At 36.9% G+C, this 22,045-nt stretch overlaps 2 protein-coding genes across 2 annotated transcripts in view; one reads left to right on the top strand and one right to left on the bottom strand.

Annotated features, from left to right (window-relative positions):
* KIF18A (kinesin family member 18A) overlaps window positions 1-14,579 on the bottom strand; it is a 39,185-nt gene extending 24,606 nt beyond the window's left edge. Inside the window, exons 1-9 of the mRNA XM_074884470.1 lie at window positions 14,205-14,579; window positions 13,398-13,555; window positions 12,187-12,291; window positions 11,043-11,153; window positions 5,473-5,670; window positions 3,968-4,144; window positions 3,026-3,100; window positions 2,645-2,754; window positions 139-301 (exon numbers count right to left, since the gene is read on the bottom strand). Coding sequence (XP_074740571.1) covers window positions 139-301; window positions 2,645-2,754; window positions 3,026-3,100; window positions 3,968-4,144; window positions 5,473-5,670; window positions 11,043-11,153; window positions 12,187-12,291; window positions 13,398-13,555; window positions 14,205-14,532 — 1,425 coding nt within the window. The 5' untranslated portion in view covers window positions 14,533-14,579. The remainder of the gene's footprint in view (window positions 1-138; window positions 302-2,644; window positions 2,755-3,025; window positions 3,101-3,967; window positions 4,145-5,472; window positions 5,671-11,042; window positions 11,154-12,186; window positions 12,292-13,397; window positions 13,556-14,204) is intronic.
* Window positions 14,580-15,590: 1,011 nt separating this feature from the next.
* Window positions 15,591-22,045, top strand: part of METTL15 (methyltransferase 15, mitochondrial 12S rRNA N4-cytidine) — a 91,847-nt gene continuing 85,392 nt past the window's right edge. Inside the window, exons 1-2 of the mRNA XM_074884862.1 lie at window positions 15,591-15,606; window positions 17,513-17,792. Of these exons, the coding sequence (XP_074740963.1) occupies window positions 17,529-17,792 (264 nt within the window). The 5' untranslated portion in view covers window positions 15,591-15,606; window positions 17,513-17,528. The remainder of the gene's footprint in view (window positions 15,607-17,512; window positions 17,793-22,045) is intronic.

Below are 22,045 nucleotides of genomic sequence, written 5' to 3'. Positions count from 1 at the left end.
TGAGTGATAATCACTGTGTCCCATTTTAATTAAATAGATAAGCATTAACTAATTATATAATTACTTAAGCAAAATTCATATATTAGTATAGCAAAACAAAGAGACACGATACCTTGCATTACATAATAGAAAACTCACCTTTTCTACTCTTTCCTCAGAGCACATCAGTTGAATTTGTTCATGATACTGTTTCTGGTAATACGTCTTCAGCACGTTTTCTTTCAGTTGCATTTCCAACTTCAGGTATTCTTTTCTAATCTCCTCACGGCTTGCGAACACACTTTTAAGGACTTCTTTGTATCTATTATAACCAAAGGATAAGAATAAGTAACAGGTTACTTACTGCAGACTTTTTTTATGACCATCTCCTTTACAAAGGGAACTTTCAATTCCAAGTTAATCAAATAAATATAAAAAATTTAAGAGGAAAAAAGTAAAGTCTGTTACAGATGAGCACTAAATAAAGCGTCAGTACATCAGTAAAGATTTTATGTACTTGAACTGGAAATGGGATGTGAAATTTTGAAGGGGTCCCTAAAAATAAACCTTGTTGCATTTATGCAGATGACACTGGGATTCATAAGACAAGACATCTGGAATGTCTTTATCTAAGTCTTTATCTCCAAAAGATACTAAATACCTCTGTTATCTTCTTATTCCAATTTATTAAACAGATCAGACAACTGTTGCCATAGACACACGAGGTCTCCTTTAAAAAAATGCTATTTCTCAAAAAGGAAAACACAAAAGAGTCTTCATTTGCTCACTTTCTCTGAAGCTCTATCATACAATTGTAGTCACTAATGGACAACAAAAAACAGAACATGTATTACGTTTTAACACGTACTAGGCTACTAGGGGGAAAAAAAACAAACTAGTGGTAGAAGGTACTTGAGTTATTCCAAGGAGACCAATGTTTAAATGGCCTCAAAATCTGCTTATCCCTAGCCTGCAATGCAAATCAGAATGACAAGGATAAGGAGAAAGCCTGGAAGCATTGCCCTGTTGCAGCACAAGTTTCAGAGGTGATGCTTTTTCACTTCACTCCCAAATTCTGAAAATGCAGTACAGAATAGCCTAAAAGATACTGTATGTCTCAATAACGACCAAACTTGTATACAAGCCATTTTGTAACATCCTATTGACTTGTTAGAACTTTACATAAGAATGAAGGCACAGTGTCACATGCAAATGTTCTAAAGACATGCAACATTTGAGGTCGTTATACAGTGTTTAGTATAAAAGATCATAAAATTAAATACTGTAAAAATACTGTAACACACAGGTTCAACTAGAGAGCAAGTTAAAGAAACATTCTTGCCATGTAGTTGACTTCTTGACAGTGTTTCAGAAGTGGCAATTCCATTTCATAGTGTAAAGTCTGAATAACTGAGTCTTTTATTCTAGTGTTTCATTACTCTCGTTTTAAAACCAAACAGAATTAACAAAAGAACTCTTCTCTACACTTTTAGAATTTCAACAGTTTTATCTAAAAGTGTCCAGAGAATGCCATCATATCTAGGTAAAAATATGTACTAAAACATACACAGAGTTTAAAAATAGTATTTCTTTAAGGATTAAAATAGCCAGCTGCAGAGTGTCAGAGCTTCTACCCTACACTGTTACTATCTATGCAATCTGCACTACTATACTATCTATTGCACAACCGGTTAGAGAATTTTTTTCCTCCATAGTATCCATAGAAACATGGTTCCTCACAGCAATAAGAAATGAAGGTGAATCTTCTCCCTCAATTTCCCTCACAGTAAAACTCTGGGTGTAATTAAAGAGAGGCTGCAGATTCTGATTCTACGTACAGTCATTGTGAGGAACTATTACTAGTAAATCGACCCTTTGTGTACTTATAATCAGTGTCCCAAAAAGAGCATCAAGTATAGAAAAAATATTGGCTCAAAATAGGGTAAGAAATTTATAAAATTTACATTTGATTTTAGCTTTTCTGAAAGCCTACATTACAATATGCTACTTTAAACAACCAAAATTAAAGATGTTTGTGATTTTTCACCAAAATCTTTAGCTTTTGGTAGTGACAAAGAACTTTTGAGCCCTACAGAGCTCTGGAGCTTCCTAGGAGACCACTTGTCCTAAAACCTTTTGTGTTATTAGTGGTAGAAGTTCATCTGCACATTAATACAGATTAACATTGGTAGCCTTGAGACAAGAATACCTGACTTTCCCATTAAGTATCTGCATTACAATAATGAAGCTATTGATAAGCTTTAAAAAACACTGGACATAAGCATTTTAAAAACCTTCATAACAAAGTAACTATAGATGCAAGACCTTCACCACTGACCTAAACTGTGATTTCAAGAGTGAGCTATGTCACAGCTTCCTGAGTATCAGAGTACACGGTTATCTTGTAGTGTTTTACTGAATAACTTGCCTAGAAGATTAATAGAAGGATACTTCCTCAAGTACACTATTATTTGTTTCTTTTTAAATCCATCACCAAGTTGTTCGGAAAAAGAGTGGCAAGTTATGCAAAGCCACACCTAGTGTAAGTAAAGCAGTGTTAAGAATGAGGAAACCAATATTGAAAATAATAAGTTTGCTTTACTAATGCTTTTAGAAGTTATGCAAAGTCCAGTTCTGAAGCAATATCGTAGTGTGATTAATTTACCTTTGTATTTCCACTTGCTGATTGTTTGGAAGTACTGCAGCATTATGATTTTCAGGAATGCTTGCTCGCTTTTCTTCATATTCTCTCAGTTTTTCTTTCAACATTAGGATCTAAACCAAAAAGGTACCTTTTTAGTTAGAATATCGTTTTTGGAAATTTTTTTTTTTTTAAAACCTATCATTCCATGCTTATGTCTTAAAAAGCTTTACAAATGGCTGTAGGTGATATTCCTCTTAGAAGACAAGACATCTTTCTTAGTTCAAAAGACTATATGAAAGAATTACAACAATATTGCCTTATAGATTCAATCCCATAAACATTGTTTTGTATTCCAAGTTATAACAATCTTTCAAACTTATAACAATAGATTTTTTTACTTACCTCTTTCTTTTGTTCGTCACAAATTTTAACATACTGGCTTATATGACTGTCCAAACTAACAACATTGCTCTTCAACTGTTAAAGAGAAGAAACAAGTTAGAATTTAAGAAGGCTCCTTCATGTTTTCCTGCATAATAAACACAATGTGTACAAGTACTACATAATTACATTTGCACTATGAGAGAAGGAATGAAGAAAATCCTGACTTGCACAACAAAAATATGACAGCTTTTGCAGTCATCTGTTGCATATCCATGGTCATGTCATTTCCCTCAATGAAACAATAAAAAATTATTACACTTATATGTGCAAGTACATTCTGCATTTATTCAGACAAGTTTTACTATTTAGTGTGTATCTTGTCCACTTCATTATAAAAATTATCTTTTAGGTATGCAACAAATGGAAACGATAGTCGAAGAAATTAGGAGCTGCAATACAAAGGATTATGACAAAAAAATCAGAATAATAGAGAGCAAAAGACAGGACACCCCAATAGCTTTTCATTTTTCAGTATAATCTCACTGAGCTTCTTGGCTCCAGCTGAATTCTACCTGTAAGAAACCTGGACTGGCTCTTGTACAACTGCTAAGACATTTCTTTAGTATGCTTTACAGTTCTCTCAGAAAGTAATAGTAAGATACTGAAACTGGCTGTGTATTCTACTACTAGCTGAAGATTATTTCTAAATTTGATGCTCACAAAACAAACACTATTAAACTGGCAGCATAATTCCACTAATGAAGCTGTGCTACTTTTAGGCCAGAACTAGTAGCTACTCTGTATCTACTACATCTACCACTCAAATGATGAAGAGCTGACTGTAAGAAAGTAGTAACTGAACAAAATTGAAAGAAATTATAATCTTTTAAAAGAAATATCTCTCCTTAATACTACATTACCATACTTGGACAACAGATCAGTAAATACCAACATACTCACAGAAGACTTGATATCCTTTGCTCGGTTTGCATATTTAAGAGTATTATATGTATCATCATAGAACAATGAAGATGGACTAACAGCAGCTATCATTATTGTTCGGCAATTTCCTCCAAGAGAATCTTTCAGTAAACGAGTAAGCTTGCTATTTCGGTAAGGAATGTGTTGTTTCTTGCTCTAGAAAGAGAGTTATATGCATTTGTATGGATTAGTCAACTGTACTTTAAATATCTACCTGCCTAAAAGTCTGCTTAGAATTTCAGCAATGCCACAAAACATGACAAACAGCCTTGGAACTTTTCTTTGACATCAGTAATTTTTCTCAAAATTACATATACAGCTCAACTGGTTTTAAATCTCCTGGAACTGCTTAATACCTTTATAACACATGTATTAGCCAGGCTACTTTCTCATGTCTGGTTACGTAACTATTTTTGTGATGTGGGCAACTAACAGGAAAGGTAGACTACATTAAACTACTTTCAGTTCACAGAATAATCGAGGTTGGGAAGGACCTCTCAAGATCCATCTAGTCCAAGCCCTCTGCTCAAAGCTGGGTCAGGTAGAGTAAGCTGTCAAGGACTATGCCCAGTTGGGTTTTGAATATCTCCAACAATGGAGACTCTGCAACCTTTCCAGGCAACTCAGTCTGCTTTGTGAAGCTTTTTTTCAATCACATTTACAGAATCTTTATCTCACAGTACAAAGTCAGGTCACTTGGACCCCATTCCCACACCAAGTAAATCAACATGAAGAATCTTACTTATGTGCAGGGTACAGATTTTAAATTCTGCCTCCCATTCCAACAAGATGGTGATGAGAATGTGCAGCACCAGGAAGGGAAATATAAGCTCTGATCGTTTTCCATTAGCATATTTGAAAAGGGAAATTGCCAGCTGACCAGAAGGACAAAAAGGGTGTCACTATAGGCAGTGGACTTGACTGTGGCAAAAGTTTAGGAGGTTTTGTCATTCACCCACACAACTGTCCCCACATTCCTTCCCTTGAGATGGTGAGCCAGATCCGGAGACTAATTTACTACAGTGAGCAGGGGGCGGCAGGGGATGTGTGTGTGGGTGTGTGGATGTATGCAAGAACAACTTTGGATAGGTGTCTTCTCTTATAAAAGCCTCCTCCCCTAAAGATTAAAGGGCAAAAACTTCTGGCAAAAATCTTTGTCTGCATAAGGCTAGCTATTTACTCATGCAAGATTCTCTTGCTACATATGCTTCATTTTGAAAAAGGTGGTTTAGGAAAACAGGTACATTAATCTTTGACACTATCCTTAGGTTGCTGCACACTGGTTTTGAGAACTCTTTCCCACTGGGACTGTCTTTCAGCTATCACAGCTATGATGGTGGAAACCCATAAGAAAACCTTAAAGGAAAATGATGATGTGAGACATGTCAACAGTGTAATCCCCATTACTCTGTGAGAGCTCACCATTTTAAAAGAAGTTTTCAGAACACTGGGAGGTGAAGACTGCATGGTAAAGCAGCACATACCTTTGGATCTGCCAAAGCATTAATGACATTTCCAAGAGCTAGCAGGGAGCGGTTAATATTTGTTCCTTCTCTAAAACGAGCCCCCTTGGCATTTGTCACACTGGCACGCTCAGATCCTGCCAGGTCAATGAGAGACATTTTGGCGATGCGAACATTTTGGTTAATGCTAGCCGTTTTATCTTGCTGCCTTAGATAAATCTACAATAAAAAAAAGAAAATAATTAAGAAGCAACCACTAACCAGTCTGTTGTTACTCTAAGCAGTAAGTTAATTTTGCAGTATAACAGCTGTTTCCAGAAATTGTTATTGGAATCCTTCTCAGAATCCAACTTAAACCTTTCAGTATATATCTAACACCAACAGACAGTCTGGCTTAAGGGAAAACAGTGAATCCCTTTCTGACACTTACCTCAAACTCACCTGCTTCAGGTATTAGTAGGGAAAAAGCAGCGGAGTGTGGTTGCACTGGGTTTGGCTGGGATGGAATTGGAGTTAATCTTCTGTAAAGCGGCCCATATGGTACTTCTAGATTTTTTAACCCAAACAGTGCTGATAACACACCAGTGTTTAGCTTTTGCCGAACAGTGGTTGTACGGTGTCAAGGCAGTGGGTGGGAGCTTGCAAGGGGACAGCTGACCCCAACCAAGCACAAGTTCTCCAAAGTAGCCACTGCTTGAGGACTGGCTGGGCGTCAGTCTGCCAGTGGCAAGCGATTGCTCCCCTCTCCTTCAGTTAAGTAAACCACAAGGTATTTCCCCTCTCCCTCTTGCTTTTGCCCTTTTGATTCTCTCCCCCAAAATCAAGTGAGCAACTTGTTCAGGGCTTACCACAGTGGCAAAGACTGGTGAGCTTCAGATGAATGCCATAGCTAAAATAGCTCTTGATTGTTCTGCACTCAAGATGTATACCACACTATTGCATTTTAAACTGAAAAAGTTGTTCATTTTTCAAAAGCACCTTTAAGAGTATGCCATAAAGGCATATATATGGAGGAATAAACCAGGAAAAAGCCTGGACTTTCAGTGATTTCAACTTAACTGTAACTACCATTAATAGAGGAACAATACTCTTACTGCTATGAAAACACATACTACTCCAGGGTCTTCTGGAAAGTCATGACCCCTGAGGCCACTTGTTCCCCCTCATCCCTTCTTTCCTGAAATTTTCATGGTACAGGAGATACACAAGGAACTGAATGCTTTTGCTTCCTTCTGCTAGTGAAGCTGTTCTTCCCTCAGGTTTATGAGGAAGTAGGCAGAGCATGATGATATAGTCAATAAGAAGAATTAGTTGTCCTCAGACAGCTTTTACTTTTTCAGGATTCTCTATAGGTTTCCCGTTCTTTTGAGTGCCTTGCCATTTTTAGGCTAATGGTTACTGACACTTTCATGAACACACTTTCAGACAGTGAACTGGCAAAGAGCTGCCATACATATAAGGTGGTTGGCTAATAAAGACAGTATCTCACCCATTCTGTAGCTTTAAGCTGTGTGCATGGGAAATGAAGTCTTTACAGTGATTTGTAACAGGAAAAAAGGTTGACAAGTATTGGGAGTGAATAAAAACTTTATGACTTGCCATAAAAGGTATGTCTATACCAAATAGACATGTTTCTATACCAAACTATAGAAATAAGTTGGTTGTACTATTTCTAGTACAATATTTTTAAAAAAGGAAGAAAAACCCACTTCCTTGTACTTACCTTGGTAAAGTAGCTATCTTGGGCTGGTAGCACTCTATCAGAACCCAGTAACTATCATTAGTGAAGTAGGGAAATGTGGAGTGACAGCCAAACTATGTTGTATGACTCAAGCTTTTATAAAGATACAGAAAATACAGGAAATGCCCCAAAGCAGAATCTTTCCAATTTCTTTGTCCGTAAGCAGAACACTTTCAATAGAAAAGTGTGGCAATTGGGATTTTACTTTCAGATGCAGTAATTGCCTGACCTAGATAGAGGTTTCAAACTTAAGACAGATGGTACAGTAAGGCAAACCTTGCATCTCTAAAATCAGCTCAGAAAGTCCTGGGCCAAGACTTCTACTACTTTCTGAGTCAGTTCCAGAAAACATCCTGCTCCAATGAAGTTAACAAAAACTAAAGCCAGCATAAAAGATAACTGATCTCTACAAACAAGAGCAACTCTTAAAATAACTGAAAGCTTAAAAATTAAGAGGAATCAAGGGAGCAATAGGGATTTCTCATCATTTATATATCTGTGGAATCAAAGAGGCAATAAAGGATAAACACGTAAAACATGTTTTGCATAACGTCACAGATTTGGAGAAATAAATGAGCAACTGACACAAGCGATTACTTGTCTACTGACTAGCTTGTAATTATTTCTTACAGATGCCAACACTGCTAATAAGTGGATCAAGCAGATAAAGTATCTTAAGAATCCCACTTCTAAAAAGTGTATGGTTGTGAATTTGTTTAGCTTCAACCTGTACACATTAATTAAAACCTGTTAAATTTCCAGTTGCATTCATTGGAACAATCTAATTAGCAACAGTAATACTCCTTTGAAGTGCTACATGCAGATTCAGCATTTCTGTTGAATTTTACACACACATTTACACACACATTTTTCTAAATAGATGACATAATCCTTCGCTCCTCTCAAGCATAGTCACTTCTGTGATAAAGGCTTAGAACCCATTCACTCTTAAATGTGCTGTTATTCAAAGGCTGCACTAATTTATCTTTGAGATAGATATTTACATAAATCACACATTCAAGATACAGTTGTCTAACAAAAGAAATCATGACTTTTACCAATAATGTGTGCACTTAACAGAAATTAACACTTAAACAAAAGCAATTAGATATCTTGATTGATAGCTAGACCATCTCAAAACACAATTGCAACGAACATTCAGGATTATCTCATTACAAGAGTTAACTGGATTAGAAATCCTGCAAAGAACATCAGAGAAAGTTTTTGTTCACTACAGCATCCTTGAACAGAATCAGTCTGACAGCTTTTGTGAATGAACTGTACTCTGGGACTGAATGCTGAGTACAGAGCACAACCTGCTTTGAGCCATGACATGGCAATGCCTAATCTTTACATTGAAAGGTGTTTTCCTTCATGAAAACAAAGTTTTAACACCCAGACATTTGTCCATGAATACCAAGTTCAATCAAGGATGACATTTAACTAACTACAGCTGCATATGGAGACTGGCTTAGAGACAGCCAGTGCATTTTACACCATCAAGGCTACTTTGCTGACCACTACGGCTACAGGGACACACAAAATCAAAGAATGAACACAGAGAGATTAGTCCAGTAATTACTTTGTCAGTTATCTCAAGCTTGAAACCAAAATATTTGCATTAGTCTGAGCAGTCTTAAGAATTCTATTATCAACAACAGTGACCTCAGAGAAAAATAATTCACCGTTTAATATATGTGAGCTGCAAAATTATATACTTTTTGCTTTTTTAAGTCAGATGTTTACTTGTAACAGTATTTGGTAAACATTCAAAGGATTTTTATTTGTACTTTCTTATGCATCACACCAGTTTACAGTGTGTATATAACACAAAAAAAAACCCTGAAGCTTATTCATTTTAGAATATAATACGAAAAGCATTTACAAAACCACTGTCTTAAAGTTTTTGTTCAGTGCATTGCAAACAAGCAGCATCCTAAATATTTGCTATATTTATACACACACACATATTTGCTGTTCCTACAATATTTAAATATGAGAGGATATTTTTTTTCATTATGTTTTTACTTATATTGCCAGAAATTAAACAATCCTCTCACCTGCAGGCATTCGTATTTAATTCACTTTGCTGTCTGTAAGCTGGAAATAGTTTGAAATGATAAATTTAAAAAAAAAGTGTAAATCTGATTACGTATACCAATCCATTTTTTTGATCATACATTAAAACAAAATTGTGGTGAGATATAAGTATACTTATTTTGTCAGTACAGTTTAGTTGGTGAATATGCAACTTTTGCTAACAAGTAGATATATCTACAGTGAGATCAATTTGCCAGAATATAGAATATAGGCTGGAGAAGACAAACTCTCCATCATCCCTCTTCACAAAATTGTTTGTCGTCTTAAAGATACTATGAGCCTGCAACATATACCTAGTTTGTTTAATCACTTGCCACTTTTAGAAATGAACTGAGATGAACGCAAAGCCTGCCAGATAATACAATCTAGAGCTTTTTCAGGAAAAAAGGTGAGGGAGGCAAGACACTCCAGCCCAGCAAGTAAAGAAACAGAAATCAGCAGTTCATTCTGATCTCAGCCTGTGGCACTGTACTTTATGTCTTATTAAAGGCAGCACACATATGCAGTAATGGAGCTCTCAAACTGAACAACTTCATAAGAAGTCTTGGCCTTAAATGTACAGCCCTGGGTAAGACCTCAGGGGAAATTAAAAACAGGAAGGGCAATTTCAAACAGAAGTCAAATGTATATAAGAAAACATAGAAGCTTTTAAGAGTGGGAATGACTTTTGCTCCCTTACATATTTTAGAAGCATTTAACACATTTACTGTCTGTTATTAACCTCTCTTCTCATTAGCATTGACAGTAGAGCTCTGGAGTGCTAACTTAATCAGCTCTGTTGAAAAACCAAACTTTTGGCTACAGTCATTAAGCATTACCGAAGTTTGCAGATACAGTTAAGAACTGCCTAACAGTTAAATAGTTTAGCTGTAATGCAAGGAACAGAATTAAAGCTTATTTTAATGTTTTGCCATTCTGGGTTGCAACATATAAATAATTCAAGGTAACGGGCTTTGCACGCACTAGCAAACAGAAAAAGCATTTTAGACAAGACTAATTTTTAAATCTTATTTTTTTAAAAAAAAAATATCACAATTTGTATTTAAGAGGAGTCAGAAGGATACCGTGGTGGTTAGCAAACAGCAATAATTTTTGGAGAAGTCTTAAATTCTAGCAGATTTGTACAACACATGCAAAACTCATCTACGGAAACTAAAAATCAGCATTTCATTTTGGTGCCCGCAAGGCTGTGTATGGCGATATTTTCAGAGAATATATACTGCTTTAATTCTTCTAAACCTTGGTACATACCAGATTAAGAAATCACTTCCATTTAAAAATTAACATTAACCAAAATAAGCAGGATGAGAAAGTGCTACTGGAGATTTTCAGTTTAGTCAGACATAACAGCATTCTGTAAAATATTTTTCCTAGAAAAATGCTGAGCAACGTAATGAAACCAAAAAGCACTAAAAAACCCCAACAATGTTCATTTTTTAACATCACAAACTATATTCAAAGCTCAAAATTACAGCTTTACAGAAATGGTATTTCTTCTAAGGAATATTACTTCAAGCTATTGGAACTAGAGAGCTTTTCATAGAACTTGTTTTTTCAAATATAATCACTATGATCCCTTGAATATTTACAAGGAATGAGATGTCAACAAGAAGAGAAAATTGGAACACTTAAATCTCCTCTCACACAAATTAAGACTCAACAGTTTTAAAAAAAAGAAAGCTTCCATTGTATTCAACTTTAACCAAAAACTCACAGTAATGACCACCGTACATCTGCTGTATCATCTTACCTGCAAGACAGCATGGGACCGGGAAGAGGAGGCATTTACATCTGTGGGATGCTGTGTTCTATTTTTATTTCCATAATCCAACATCTGAAGGATTTCCTCTGCTGATTTAGGCTTTAAGGGTAGAGCACAAGATAAATGTACTTTTTTTCTTTTTTGTCAACTATAGGAGATTGTACACTGATTCTAAAATACATTAACATTCACCTTCAAAAAAATAAAAGAACTTAAAATTTTAGTTACCTAGAAATAAGAGAAATTTCCTGGCTTGGAACAGGAAGTGAGGAGTTTGAAGTGAGGCACTTCAAACAAACATTCTCAGCTAAAAAGCAGTAAGGTACCAAAAGCAAGCACTGAACTGCAGAAATTTAAATCAGTTTTTTTTTAGTAAAGAATTTAAACAAAACTGCAAAGTTCTCCATAGTTAGAAGAGGTTCAATTTAAGAATGATTGACTAAATTTTTCTTGTACTAATGCATTAAACAGTGATATACTAATTTTTTTTCCATATAAGACCCAAGCTTTGGGAAGGACGGTGTTCAGTGAGACAAATTAATAACACTATTTTCTGTTGAATCATCATTGCATGTACACAAAAGCTGGAAGCTACACAGCATGTAACATACAACTAAAAGGCTGCAAGGAAAGAGGTCCACAAGAGTTGATTTTCAGATTGGGAAACTGCTATGCTGGCCTAGAAAAGTAATTTAACATGAAACTTTTCAAACATGGTTATTTAAAAACAAGACCAGCCCTGAGATGTTGCAGAGGTGTAGAAGCCTCCAAGACAACACTGAAGGCAGTGAATTTCTTTTTCAAACATTAACATGTTTTAGCCAAAAAAAAAAAAAAAAAGAATCTTCCAAAACCTCAAGATGAGCATTAAACCAACAGTATGCTTTTGATAATAAGGAATGAATGCTTTTAACCATTTGTAGTCAAGAATATTAGCAGGGTTTTTTTTACAACATGCTTTTGAATAATTAGGTTTGCAAGTTACTAAGGTACTGGTAATTACAGCCAAGAAAAAAGCCCACTAGGAAAATGCCAAGCTGCATATAACTTTCACCAATCAGTGGGATGGGAACTTCACCATTTTCTCAAACACACTGTAAGGCTTCCTGAATTTCAGTACCTATTTATATACCTGATGTAATGTTAGCCCTTGAACTACAACCCCTTTCTGGGTATCTTCACGAACAGCCAGAGGTCCTGAGTTTACCAGCAGATCACGAATCTGTTCATTGTAGACCTTTGGGAGAGAATTTAAAATCTTTTAATAAAACTATCCTACCATACTTGACAGGATTAAACTTAACCAGCAGAAATCACCACAATCTTTTTTCATACTTCTTTAAGGTAAAGTAACAAATTTTTTGTAGAATTCTTGCCAGACAGCTTTCCTATACTGAGTTTGAAATATTAATTCAATATGCATGAATTTTTTTAGCCATTGAAGTGGGAATCACTCTTTCCTCATAAATAATCTTTATTTAAAAAATAAAAATTCGCTTTTTGGACAAAAATCTTTTGCAACAAGCATGAATCCAAAGGACTTATTGTCCTCTATTACACCTTCATAATCTATACTTCAGTGGGATTTCTTAATCCAAATGTACTTCTGTTAAAATTCTTAAATACCTTACTTCTTAGTCTGTGGAAGCACTTGAAATAGACATGGCAAAGCAAACTTCTCCCTCCTCCTTATTCCTCCCCCAGATATTAACTATTCTTCCATTAAGTCTTTGAGGGGTTTAGACAGTAACAACTTAACTATTATTGCTTGACATCAGTGCTAAGACAGCTACTTGTAAAAAAGTAGCTGTGATATAAAAAAGTTGGAGAGGAGACAGCAACAAAGAACAAAAGCAATATTTGTATGAAGTTATCCATTGGCATAGCAACTCTAATTCAAGTAGTTATACTGTCTCAGAACAACAAATGGAAAACAAAACAAAACAAAAAATCAAAAAGGGATTAGATATCACTTCGTTGTGTGATTTCAGAGTGCTTATAGGATTTTATTGTGAAGTCCTGAAATACAAACCCTGAAAAGATATTTTCTTGTACACATCAACAGATGTTCAAAGGGATATAACTGATCAGCAAGACAGGAATCATTAGAATGTTTAGTGAATATATTAGAACAGACAGTCCTTTTTGGGCAGCTTTCTGTAAAATAGTAACAGGTGCCTATGAACAACACCAAATTTGTTGAGTACAGTTCAGTTCCATTCCTATCAGGGACACATTTTGTAAAGTCCCAGAAAGGGCCGTGGGAAGCCAAAACCGGCTTGTCTTCATTTATTAAAATACGCCTTATTAAAAGCGACATACCAAATGCAGGAACTTGCTTACCTCTAAATAAGAGACAGCAACATTGCATATTTTATCTTCTTTTATTTGATCCATGCAATTATAAAGTGCCATCATGGTTAAATACATCACTCCAGGATCTTCAGGGGAGCCTAACATTGTATGAGTCTTCCCAGCTCCTGTTGCACCATACGCAAGAACTGAATTTTCACAAAAAAACAAAGCATTAAGTTGTACTTTATACCAGTAAGCTGATCAGGAACACAGAAGTCAAATGGACATTGACACACCTCTGTCATTCCGCACAGCTGTTTTCATAAAGTGATCAAATTTCTTATTTAGGCTTTACCTTTTACAGCTGTCAAAGTTATTTCAAAACTCACATTTATTTTTGAATTTTCAGCTCAAAATTAATTAATTGACAATTTACATGAAAATATTATTTGCTTACTCTTATAACCCCAAGTCATCAACTTATTGCAGGTAGGTATATAATTTCCTCACCATGTTCCCTTTGACAATTAAAAAAAACAAGCTCTTAAAGAGAGTGTATGAAGCAGGCTACATGGTTGAAAAACTCTTTCCAGAGAACTCCCCTCATAAGCACGCATATTTTAGACAGAATTTTTAAGTCTGTTACAGCCCTAACATGAACTCATCTTCATAATAGATTAGAGCTAGTGTAAGTTCAGTAGGCTAAAAAGTCAGCCTCTCATATCTATAAATTAAAACAAAATGTTTTATTTATATCTCAGCCTTTTTTAAGGCCTCTGCAGCAGTTGGATACAATGGTAGAAGCTCTAAGGAGTTTAGTGATGTTTTTCAATTGAAGATAAATATCAAAATTACCTGTGCAGTTATATCCATTTAAGAAGCCATCAATTAGACTTTTGGTAGTATGCTCAAAAACTTCCAGCTGGGATGAACTTTCCGCAAAAACAGCATCAAAGACAAATTTAAGATCTTTCTTTTTTCTTTTATTAATATCCCTATGGGTCAGTCTCTTCCCATGAAAGAAGCTAACTTCTTCATCCTTTGGATCAAAGACCAATATATGCTGGTCAACAACGTGAACAACCTTGTCAAAATTGCCATCTTTTTCCTTTTGAGACTCTGGGCGGACACGGACCACCACTTTCACATGATTACAGACATCTTCTTCCATAGCAGCAGACATAACATCCCTTTTGTACCCCTTCTTTGCTTCTAAGACTTTTTCAGATCAAGCAGATGAATCTTCTCTGCAATTGACAAAAAAAAGAGTGAAATGCCTTATATTTCAACTGTATCTTTCAGATAGTTCACACCTTTAATCAGGACTAACATTATGCACCTGTGCTAGATCTGCTCATCCCCTCCTAGTCCTCTAGACTAACACAATTCGTGATAGCACAGCTTTGGAAAATACTGTAACTGGTCTAAAAAAGTGACTTAATTCATCACAGCTTTAACAAAAATAAATAGTATTTCCCAAGGAAATCCTAAAGTTTATTTCAACAGTTTAGACTGTTGGTTTATCTACTGCCTTTCCTTTATTTCAGAGTAAGTTTGCAAGACCACCTACCAGGTTTCTACGAACTGAATTGAGTAATTTTATTGTCCTTCAACAACACACAAGAGCAGACACTTATCTGCTTTCTCTGGGTTTTCATTTTAGTCATATTGTACGTAGGTTTAAAGAGACATTTAAAGGAGGACTCACATTAACAGAAATGCAGAGTATACAAAAAGATATTCCATACATATCAAACCCAAATTTCCTTTTAACGGGCCACCCTTGCTGATAAGAAAGGATCGTTCACTACTAACAACGGACAGGGACCTTCGCGGTAAAAGCTCTCGATGACGCCTTGTTAGTTTCGGGGCAAATCTGCCTTCTCTCAGCTGAGCCTCCCCACAGCCGTTTGCACAACCGGGAAACGGCCCCAACGCAAGGCCGTAACGCGGCGGGAACGCCCAGACCCGGCGAGCGGGACAGCCGCGGGGCAGCCGCAGCCACAACCCAGCCCCACCCGGCAAGCTCAACTCACTGCTCGCCCCGGCGCAGGTAACTTTCCCCCAGGACCCACCGCCAGGCTAAGCCCCACGGCTCTAACCGAGCCCGCCGCTCAAACCGCCGCTCACCTCAGAGCCCCCGTAGAACAACCGCCACCCGTCCCGGCCGCCGAATTCAAACGCCAACGGCCCCGCCCCCCTCCGCCTCCTCATTGGCCGCCGCCCCCGTGACGCCAGCAGCGCGACGGCGCCGACGGTAAGCGCGCGGGGGCCTAACTACATTCTCCGGTTTGTCGGGGCTGTTTCATGGTCCCCTGTAGCCGGGTGTCTGTTCTGGGGTTCGGTTTCATCTTGCTGTCTGGGGTGGTGGTTCTGCCCGGGGTGAAGTTGTGGTGGAGGTTCCCCCGCAGATGCGCTGTGAGGACGGGCGCGGCGCTTCCCGCCTTTTTGAGCCTCCTGAGGGAGCGGGGGAGGCCTGGGCGGAGGGGAGGCGCGGTATGTGTGTGTGCGCGGGGGAAGGGACCTGAGGGCTGTCGGGTGGTAGTGGAGCTCCTGGTGAGGGGTGGGTGGATGGGCGATGTCTCGCTCCCAGTGGCCTCTTGTGTTTCGCCGGCCTGGCCTGGGCGGCGAGCGGCCCTCAGCTTCGTCCTCTCGCGCACCGCTGTGGGGCCTGGCCTGGGGGGCGGCCTCTTTGCCGCTTCTCCGGTCGCTTCTGGGAAAAAGCATTGCGGAGTCGAATTTTTGTTCCCTAGTTGTCTTTACCGTCTGACTCAGTGCAAGTCTCGGTCTGCAGGCGGCTACCTCAAACTGCCCAAATGCTGTTTAAGAGGTGTACTGTGAGAAAATACGTTTTCTGCTTGCTTTATTAAAAATAAATTCCTAGTTGTGTAGAAAGAGGTTGGTTGTAAGCAAAGCATGTCCGTGGTGTTAACAATATCTCCTGGTCTGATACCAGCGTAGGACAGTGTGAGTTGGTTGTTGGTCTTCACCCCATTCATACAATATTTTTTGTAGAGGTATTGTGGTTCATTGCAAAACCTCAGGGCTGTGGTATGTTAGTGCAAGGTTATAGAGTGATACACACTTCTAAATTTAAGGTAAGGGAAAATAATGCCCATCTGGGGTTTAAATTAGCAGAATAATTTGCCAGAGGTGATGACTTAGCATGTTTTTACTGATGTAGACAAAATATGTGAAGCTTCTGGCTAGGGTCCAAGCAAATCATGGAATAAAAATCTGATAATTAAAATAAGGTTCCTCTTCTGTTACTGGGTTAAATGTAGGATGACACTTTTTTGGAATGGTTTTATGTCACAGTTTGTAACTCTTCTGCCTGGCTGGAGAAAGTATTCAATTCAATATTATAGAAGGTCTCATCTCCATAAATAAATGCAAATATCTTACAAATCCTCATTATCACTTATGTTAAATCTTCAATTTGTTTTTTTAGGAAGGTAATAATTTCCTTAGGTCATGCAGCCTTCTACTAGTAGGTTACTGACTTGATTTGGGAGTGTTTTGGACAGAGGGGAAAAAAGCATGAGTTCTCCATGTAGTTAAAAGACAAACTATGTAGCTAACCACTCCGATGTTTCCAGGGTTTTGAGTAGTATTTCAGTTATTATTTTCTGGAGAATTCTTATCTCTGGCTGTATTAGAAATATTTGGTATTACAAGATGTAATACATGATGAAAAACTTATATTGACTACATGTGTAACACTAAGTTATAGCACTTCTAAATACAGTTGTGCTATTTGATTTGTCCATTCCCCTTTTAACTAGAAATATGTGAAACTTGGCAACTAGAGTGCTACTATTCAGAGCAATTGCCTCATTGTGTTTGGCAAAACAGAAACAGTTTGAAAGTAAAGTCACTGTTCTGGTTGTGCTCAGATTTGGTTAGTCATTTAATGTAGCATCTCTGGGACATTGTAACGCTGTTAGAGTCCTGGGAATGAAAAGAAAAAGAGTGTTCTTTATGAAAATAAAACTATTGTTGCTTGAATGTGCGTGATTGGTAGATAATAGTGAAAATTCTGAAAACCAGAGATTCTCACTTTTTGCTGACGTATCTATAAAACTGCCCATCTTGGACTGTATAATGCTTTTAAAGTTTTTTACTTGTTTCAAAGTAATTCCTGACGTCTACTATTTTTCTAGGTTGACCAACTCCAAAATGTTATCTCAGTTTCTGTGTCAAGTTTACAAATGTTTGGTTTTACACAACTTAAAACTGAATTCAGTAATTGTGGCTCCTTTGGCCAGAAGGATCCATTCTTCATCAAAAAAGCTTTCTGACTGTGAGTTAAAGGAACAAACCGTCCAGAAATGTGAAACTGAAGAGCTGCCTCGAAGTACACAAAACAGTAATTTTGGAAGATTGCACATACCAGTGATGCTGGAGGAGGTTGTTAATTGTTTATCCCCCCAACCAGGCCAGGTGAGTTAAATGATTAATTAACATTTGTGATTCAGTAGCAGTCCCCCAGAAAAACTTGTGCAGTGTAGGGATAACTTGTTTTAGAGGTATAAAGGGATGCTCTTTAGGAATCAGTTGCACCTTTTAAAAGTTCTAAATTGTTTTTCAATTCAAATTGTTTTTTATTCAAAATAATAAAAATCTGGTAGCTGTATGTTTGAATTCCCAAATAAGCAGTATTTGTTAAAACTGTAGCAAGTATTTGAATAATTTCTTGCTTTTGTGCTTGTCTTTATGGATTGCTTTTGTATGTTTCTGGGGTTGTGTTAATTACTAATAGTAGCAGAGTTTTCATGTATGGTTGTCATCAATTTGTGAAGAGCTCTTTTCCTGTGGTAGAAGATGTAGTAAGTATGTAGATTTTAAAAATCGTCATCATTCTGAGATAGTTATTTCCATGATTTCACTTGGTTCGAGGCAGTGTGTTTCCTTAGGATATGCTTACGCTACCTAATGTGATGCATTGTAGAGGTACTGCAGTTATCAAATTAACTGGGGATACTACCAGGAGTGGTTTAGCATCAGTGACACGGAAATATTGCAAGTCTTCTTACTTGGCTGCAGTGCTGTGAGTAGATTCCGTTTGGTATATGGGTTAACTCAGGTCTCTCTACCCCACAGTGTTGGTATATCTCCATTTTGCTGGTGTATGCATGTAACTATACTGTTACACAGTCCCTTTATAAAAATGGTACACACAGAAATATTTTTCATCTGAGGGATCTCAAATACAATATTAAGTCGAAAAGCTTTCTTATACTACTTAAATGCTTAAATGGTTTTCACATTTCAGATGCTTTCATCTGCGACTTTAGTGCTTTTTAAGTTAGCTTCATAGAATCTTCTTAATGTAGTTTTACTACAAAGACTGAAATGATACATAAAGAAGTAGAAAGAGCAAAGTGGGTCTATGAGTATGCTTATTTTTGCTCGAAAATGGCATTGTCCAACAGTGGCAAAGGGATATGGCAAGTTTAAGGTGGATTCAGGGATCAAAAAATTGTGGTCAAATCTTGTTGCATTGCCTTATGAGAACTTCTTTAGTTTGGGAGATAATGTATCATTTGAAGTGTTTTGAAAACCAGAGAGAATCCAAATAGCATAATTATTGTAACATACACATTGCTCTTGCACGTGTCCTACTGTTGAAGATATCTAAACTAGTAAAATTTATAAGGAACTTCAAGTTCAGACTGCATTCAGATGTCAGAACTATGATGAAATTTTCACACATTAAATGAACATGTAAGTTGTGACACTATGTAAAATATTTCTTCTGGTTGTGTGAGTGTCTGCTTAAATAAGAATTAAGAACAGGCTGATGAAGTGACTGTTTATTAAACTGTGTGAATATATAGAAATTTATTTGGCAACAAAACTTGCAAAAGAAACTCTTTTGGTGGTTATAAGCTGTGGAGAGTGACTATTGTGTTGCTGAAGGCTTTTTGATAATTTAAATATTTATGGCTGTAAAATAGCTTATTATTGGGGTGGGACTTTTTCAGGTCTGCGTATGCATGGTTTTGCAGATTCCTAAGCTAGTGGTGAATCGCTAATGACAGATACAAGAGAGCACAAGTGTGTTACCTTGAACAGAAGCGTTTTTAATATGGCCAACCTGTTTAGCATAACTGAAAATGAAACCAGCACTTCCATTTTTCTTTGTTTTAAAGACAGAGTAAATCATGTATTTGCAGCACTTTTTGAAGCCAAGTTTTGAAAATGAGCAGCGTGCTAAAAGATGCGATGTATCAATTGAGTTTTGCTAGAGTAAGCATCAGTGACATTTTGAACAAAGATTGAGACTGTTTCTCACTGATGTGAAGGGCTGTACAGTTTCTGTTAACATGGATATGGAACTGTGACTGTCATATCAATTTACATTTTTAAGGTTATATGACTGAGAAGTCTGTGAACACTTGCTTTATCTTGTGGATAGGGAAGGTAATGTTCTGATCTTGGATTTTGTTTTTCTGCTTTCTCCTCTCCTATGCACATGAAGTTTTCCTTTACTGGGCTTTATCACAGCTACAATCTTTGGTATAAAAAAAAGCTGATTTGGGCCTCATATTTCTTGTGTCCTCAGACAAGGAGTTGCCATTATAAAGAAAAATCCATTTAGAAAGACAACATTGTTCTTACGGTTTTGGTCAGTGAAGGGGGTTTTCATTTTACTTATAGGGGTTCCTAAGACAACAGATGTTACTTAAGAGTGAGTCACAGCTGAGATAAAGATGTTAGTACCCTCCTAATGAATATTGTTGACTGTCTCCTTTGTGGAATTTGTTTGTCAGGGATTTAAGCAATAGTATTTTCAACTTACATTTGAATCTTTTTTTATTGCCTTAGACCTTGTTTCTACGAAGTCCCCATAGCAGTCTTTGAAGCACATTGTACAAATTAGTTTTTACTGATCTACCTCACTTCTCCTCAATGACAAGTCTGTTGCACTAAATCCACACAAAGTAATTTCCTCTTTAAGTTTACTGTATTGACTAAACTACATTTTAGTCTTTTCAATCCACTAGTGTTCTTTACATATACTGGACCAGTCTTTTGGCAGTTGTCTGGGCAGCTTGAGTTTTCTCTGTTCTCTTAAACTGTAAAGATAACAAAGAACCAAGTGTATTTTCAGAATGAATGTCTTTGGACATCCAGAAGCATGTTTTCCCGATTTTTCACTCTATCTTTTCCTATTTTTAACTTTGCAAGTCACTTGCCTTTTAACTACAGCTGTGGATCTCTTCCACATCATATGGCTATATTTCATTAGCAGTGAGTTCTAGTGTGAATGCCAGAGGATGAAACTGTGAAATTTTAAGTATTCTTATGGGGGTCTTATAACGAAGGTCCTTAAAGGTTGCAAAGCTCTAGGAAACTTTGATGCTGCTCCAGCACAAACAGCACAACTTTATGTATAATATTATTTAAACTTCAACTGAAACAAAAAGAAATATACCTTACTCAGATTTTGTGGGGAAGCCAGTAATCTGATGACATACATGGTTTTGTGTTAAATATGATCTAGAATAAAATGGAGATACAGTAATGTCTAGCAGTATTACTTGGTTTATGATAGTTCTGGAAGCTTTTTTTTAATATCTGTAAATTAAATGGAGGTGGTCAAACTTGATATAAGAAAGAATAAATGAGACCATTCCCTCTTCCCCAGTGTTTAAGTGGTTCATCAGAGGCGGAGTTAATATCAGATGTTCTTTTTCTCTGATTATATTAATTTGTGTCTAAAAAAATAAGGCAGTTCATCTTCCCCAAACAGATTTTTGTCTGACATCATCTTGAGTTAGCTGGGACTTCTTGTGGAGGTATCCTCTTTGATTCCTCATAAAATTATTCTGATTAGTTTTACTACCCAGCTTTTATTGAAGGGAGTATCCTCTTTGTCTTGGAAATAATGTGTGATACTTAGCTTCTAGAAAGAGAGGTCTTTCTTAAAAACATTCAGCTTTGCCATGAGCTTTCCTTTTGGTCTTTCAGGTATATATTGTTCTCAGGATAGCTACTATTTTCATTCATCCAAATGTCAAATGATTCTTTTTCAGCTGAGAGGTGAGCATGGCATTTCCAAAATAACAAGAGGGAGCATAAAAAGTTGCTGAGAATCAAACATTGGTCTTTTGTCACTGAAGTGCTGCTTGAGCTCTGCAATTAGTTTGAAGACAGTAGCCTTTCACCTCCTGGAGTTCTCTTGCCACTGTTGGATGTTGTTGGTCTGGAGCATGGTTAGTTACTTCCTTCCTTTTCTGCAGAGCTAGTTAATCAAGTGATAGATGATACTCAAAGGACGCTGAGGTAGACTGCTGGCGCGCAAAAGCGGAGTCTATTGTTACGAAATTGTTGTCTTAGTTTCTTAATATCCTTGTCCATATGTTAGTATTCCTTTTCTTTTTCTGCCTTATACTGAGTGTAAACTCTTAAGGACAAAGATAACCTTTCTCTGTACAGCACCCTGCAGAGTGGACTTAGATTTTGTGAGAATGGTGTCCAAGGATTATGATGTATAAATAGTTATGTGGCTATGCTGGTGACCAGTGTACTTACTGTAGTACTTCCAAAGTCATCTGCAAATAATTTAGAATTGGAACAACCCATTTACACTAAAGGATCTCAAAAGTGAAGTTTTTTGCAGGGAGTCCAAGGTAAACAGGAATTGAAAAGGGACCTGAAAAACCTAATTCTGAGTTCTCAAGTTGTAT

The sequence above is a fragment of the Strix uralensis genome, chromosome 15 (assembly GCF_047716275.1).
Source record: "Strix uralensis isolate ZFMK-TIS-50842 chromosome 15, bStrUra1, whole genome shotgun sequence".
Lineage (NCBI taxonomy): Eukaryota > Metazoa > Chordata > Aves > Strigiformes > Strigidae > Strix > Strix uralensis.
The sequence above is the reverse complement of the archived record's forward strand: the minus strand, read 5'-3'. Positions and strand labels throughout refer to the sequence as shown.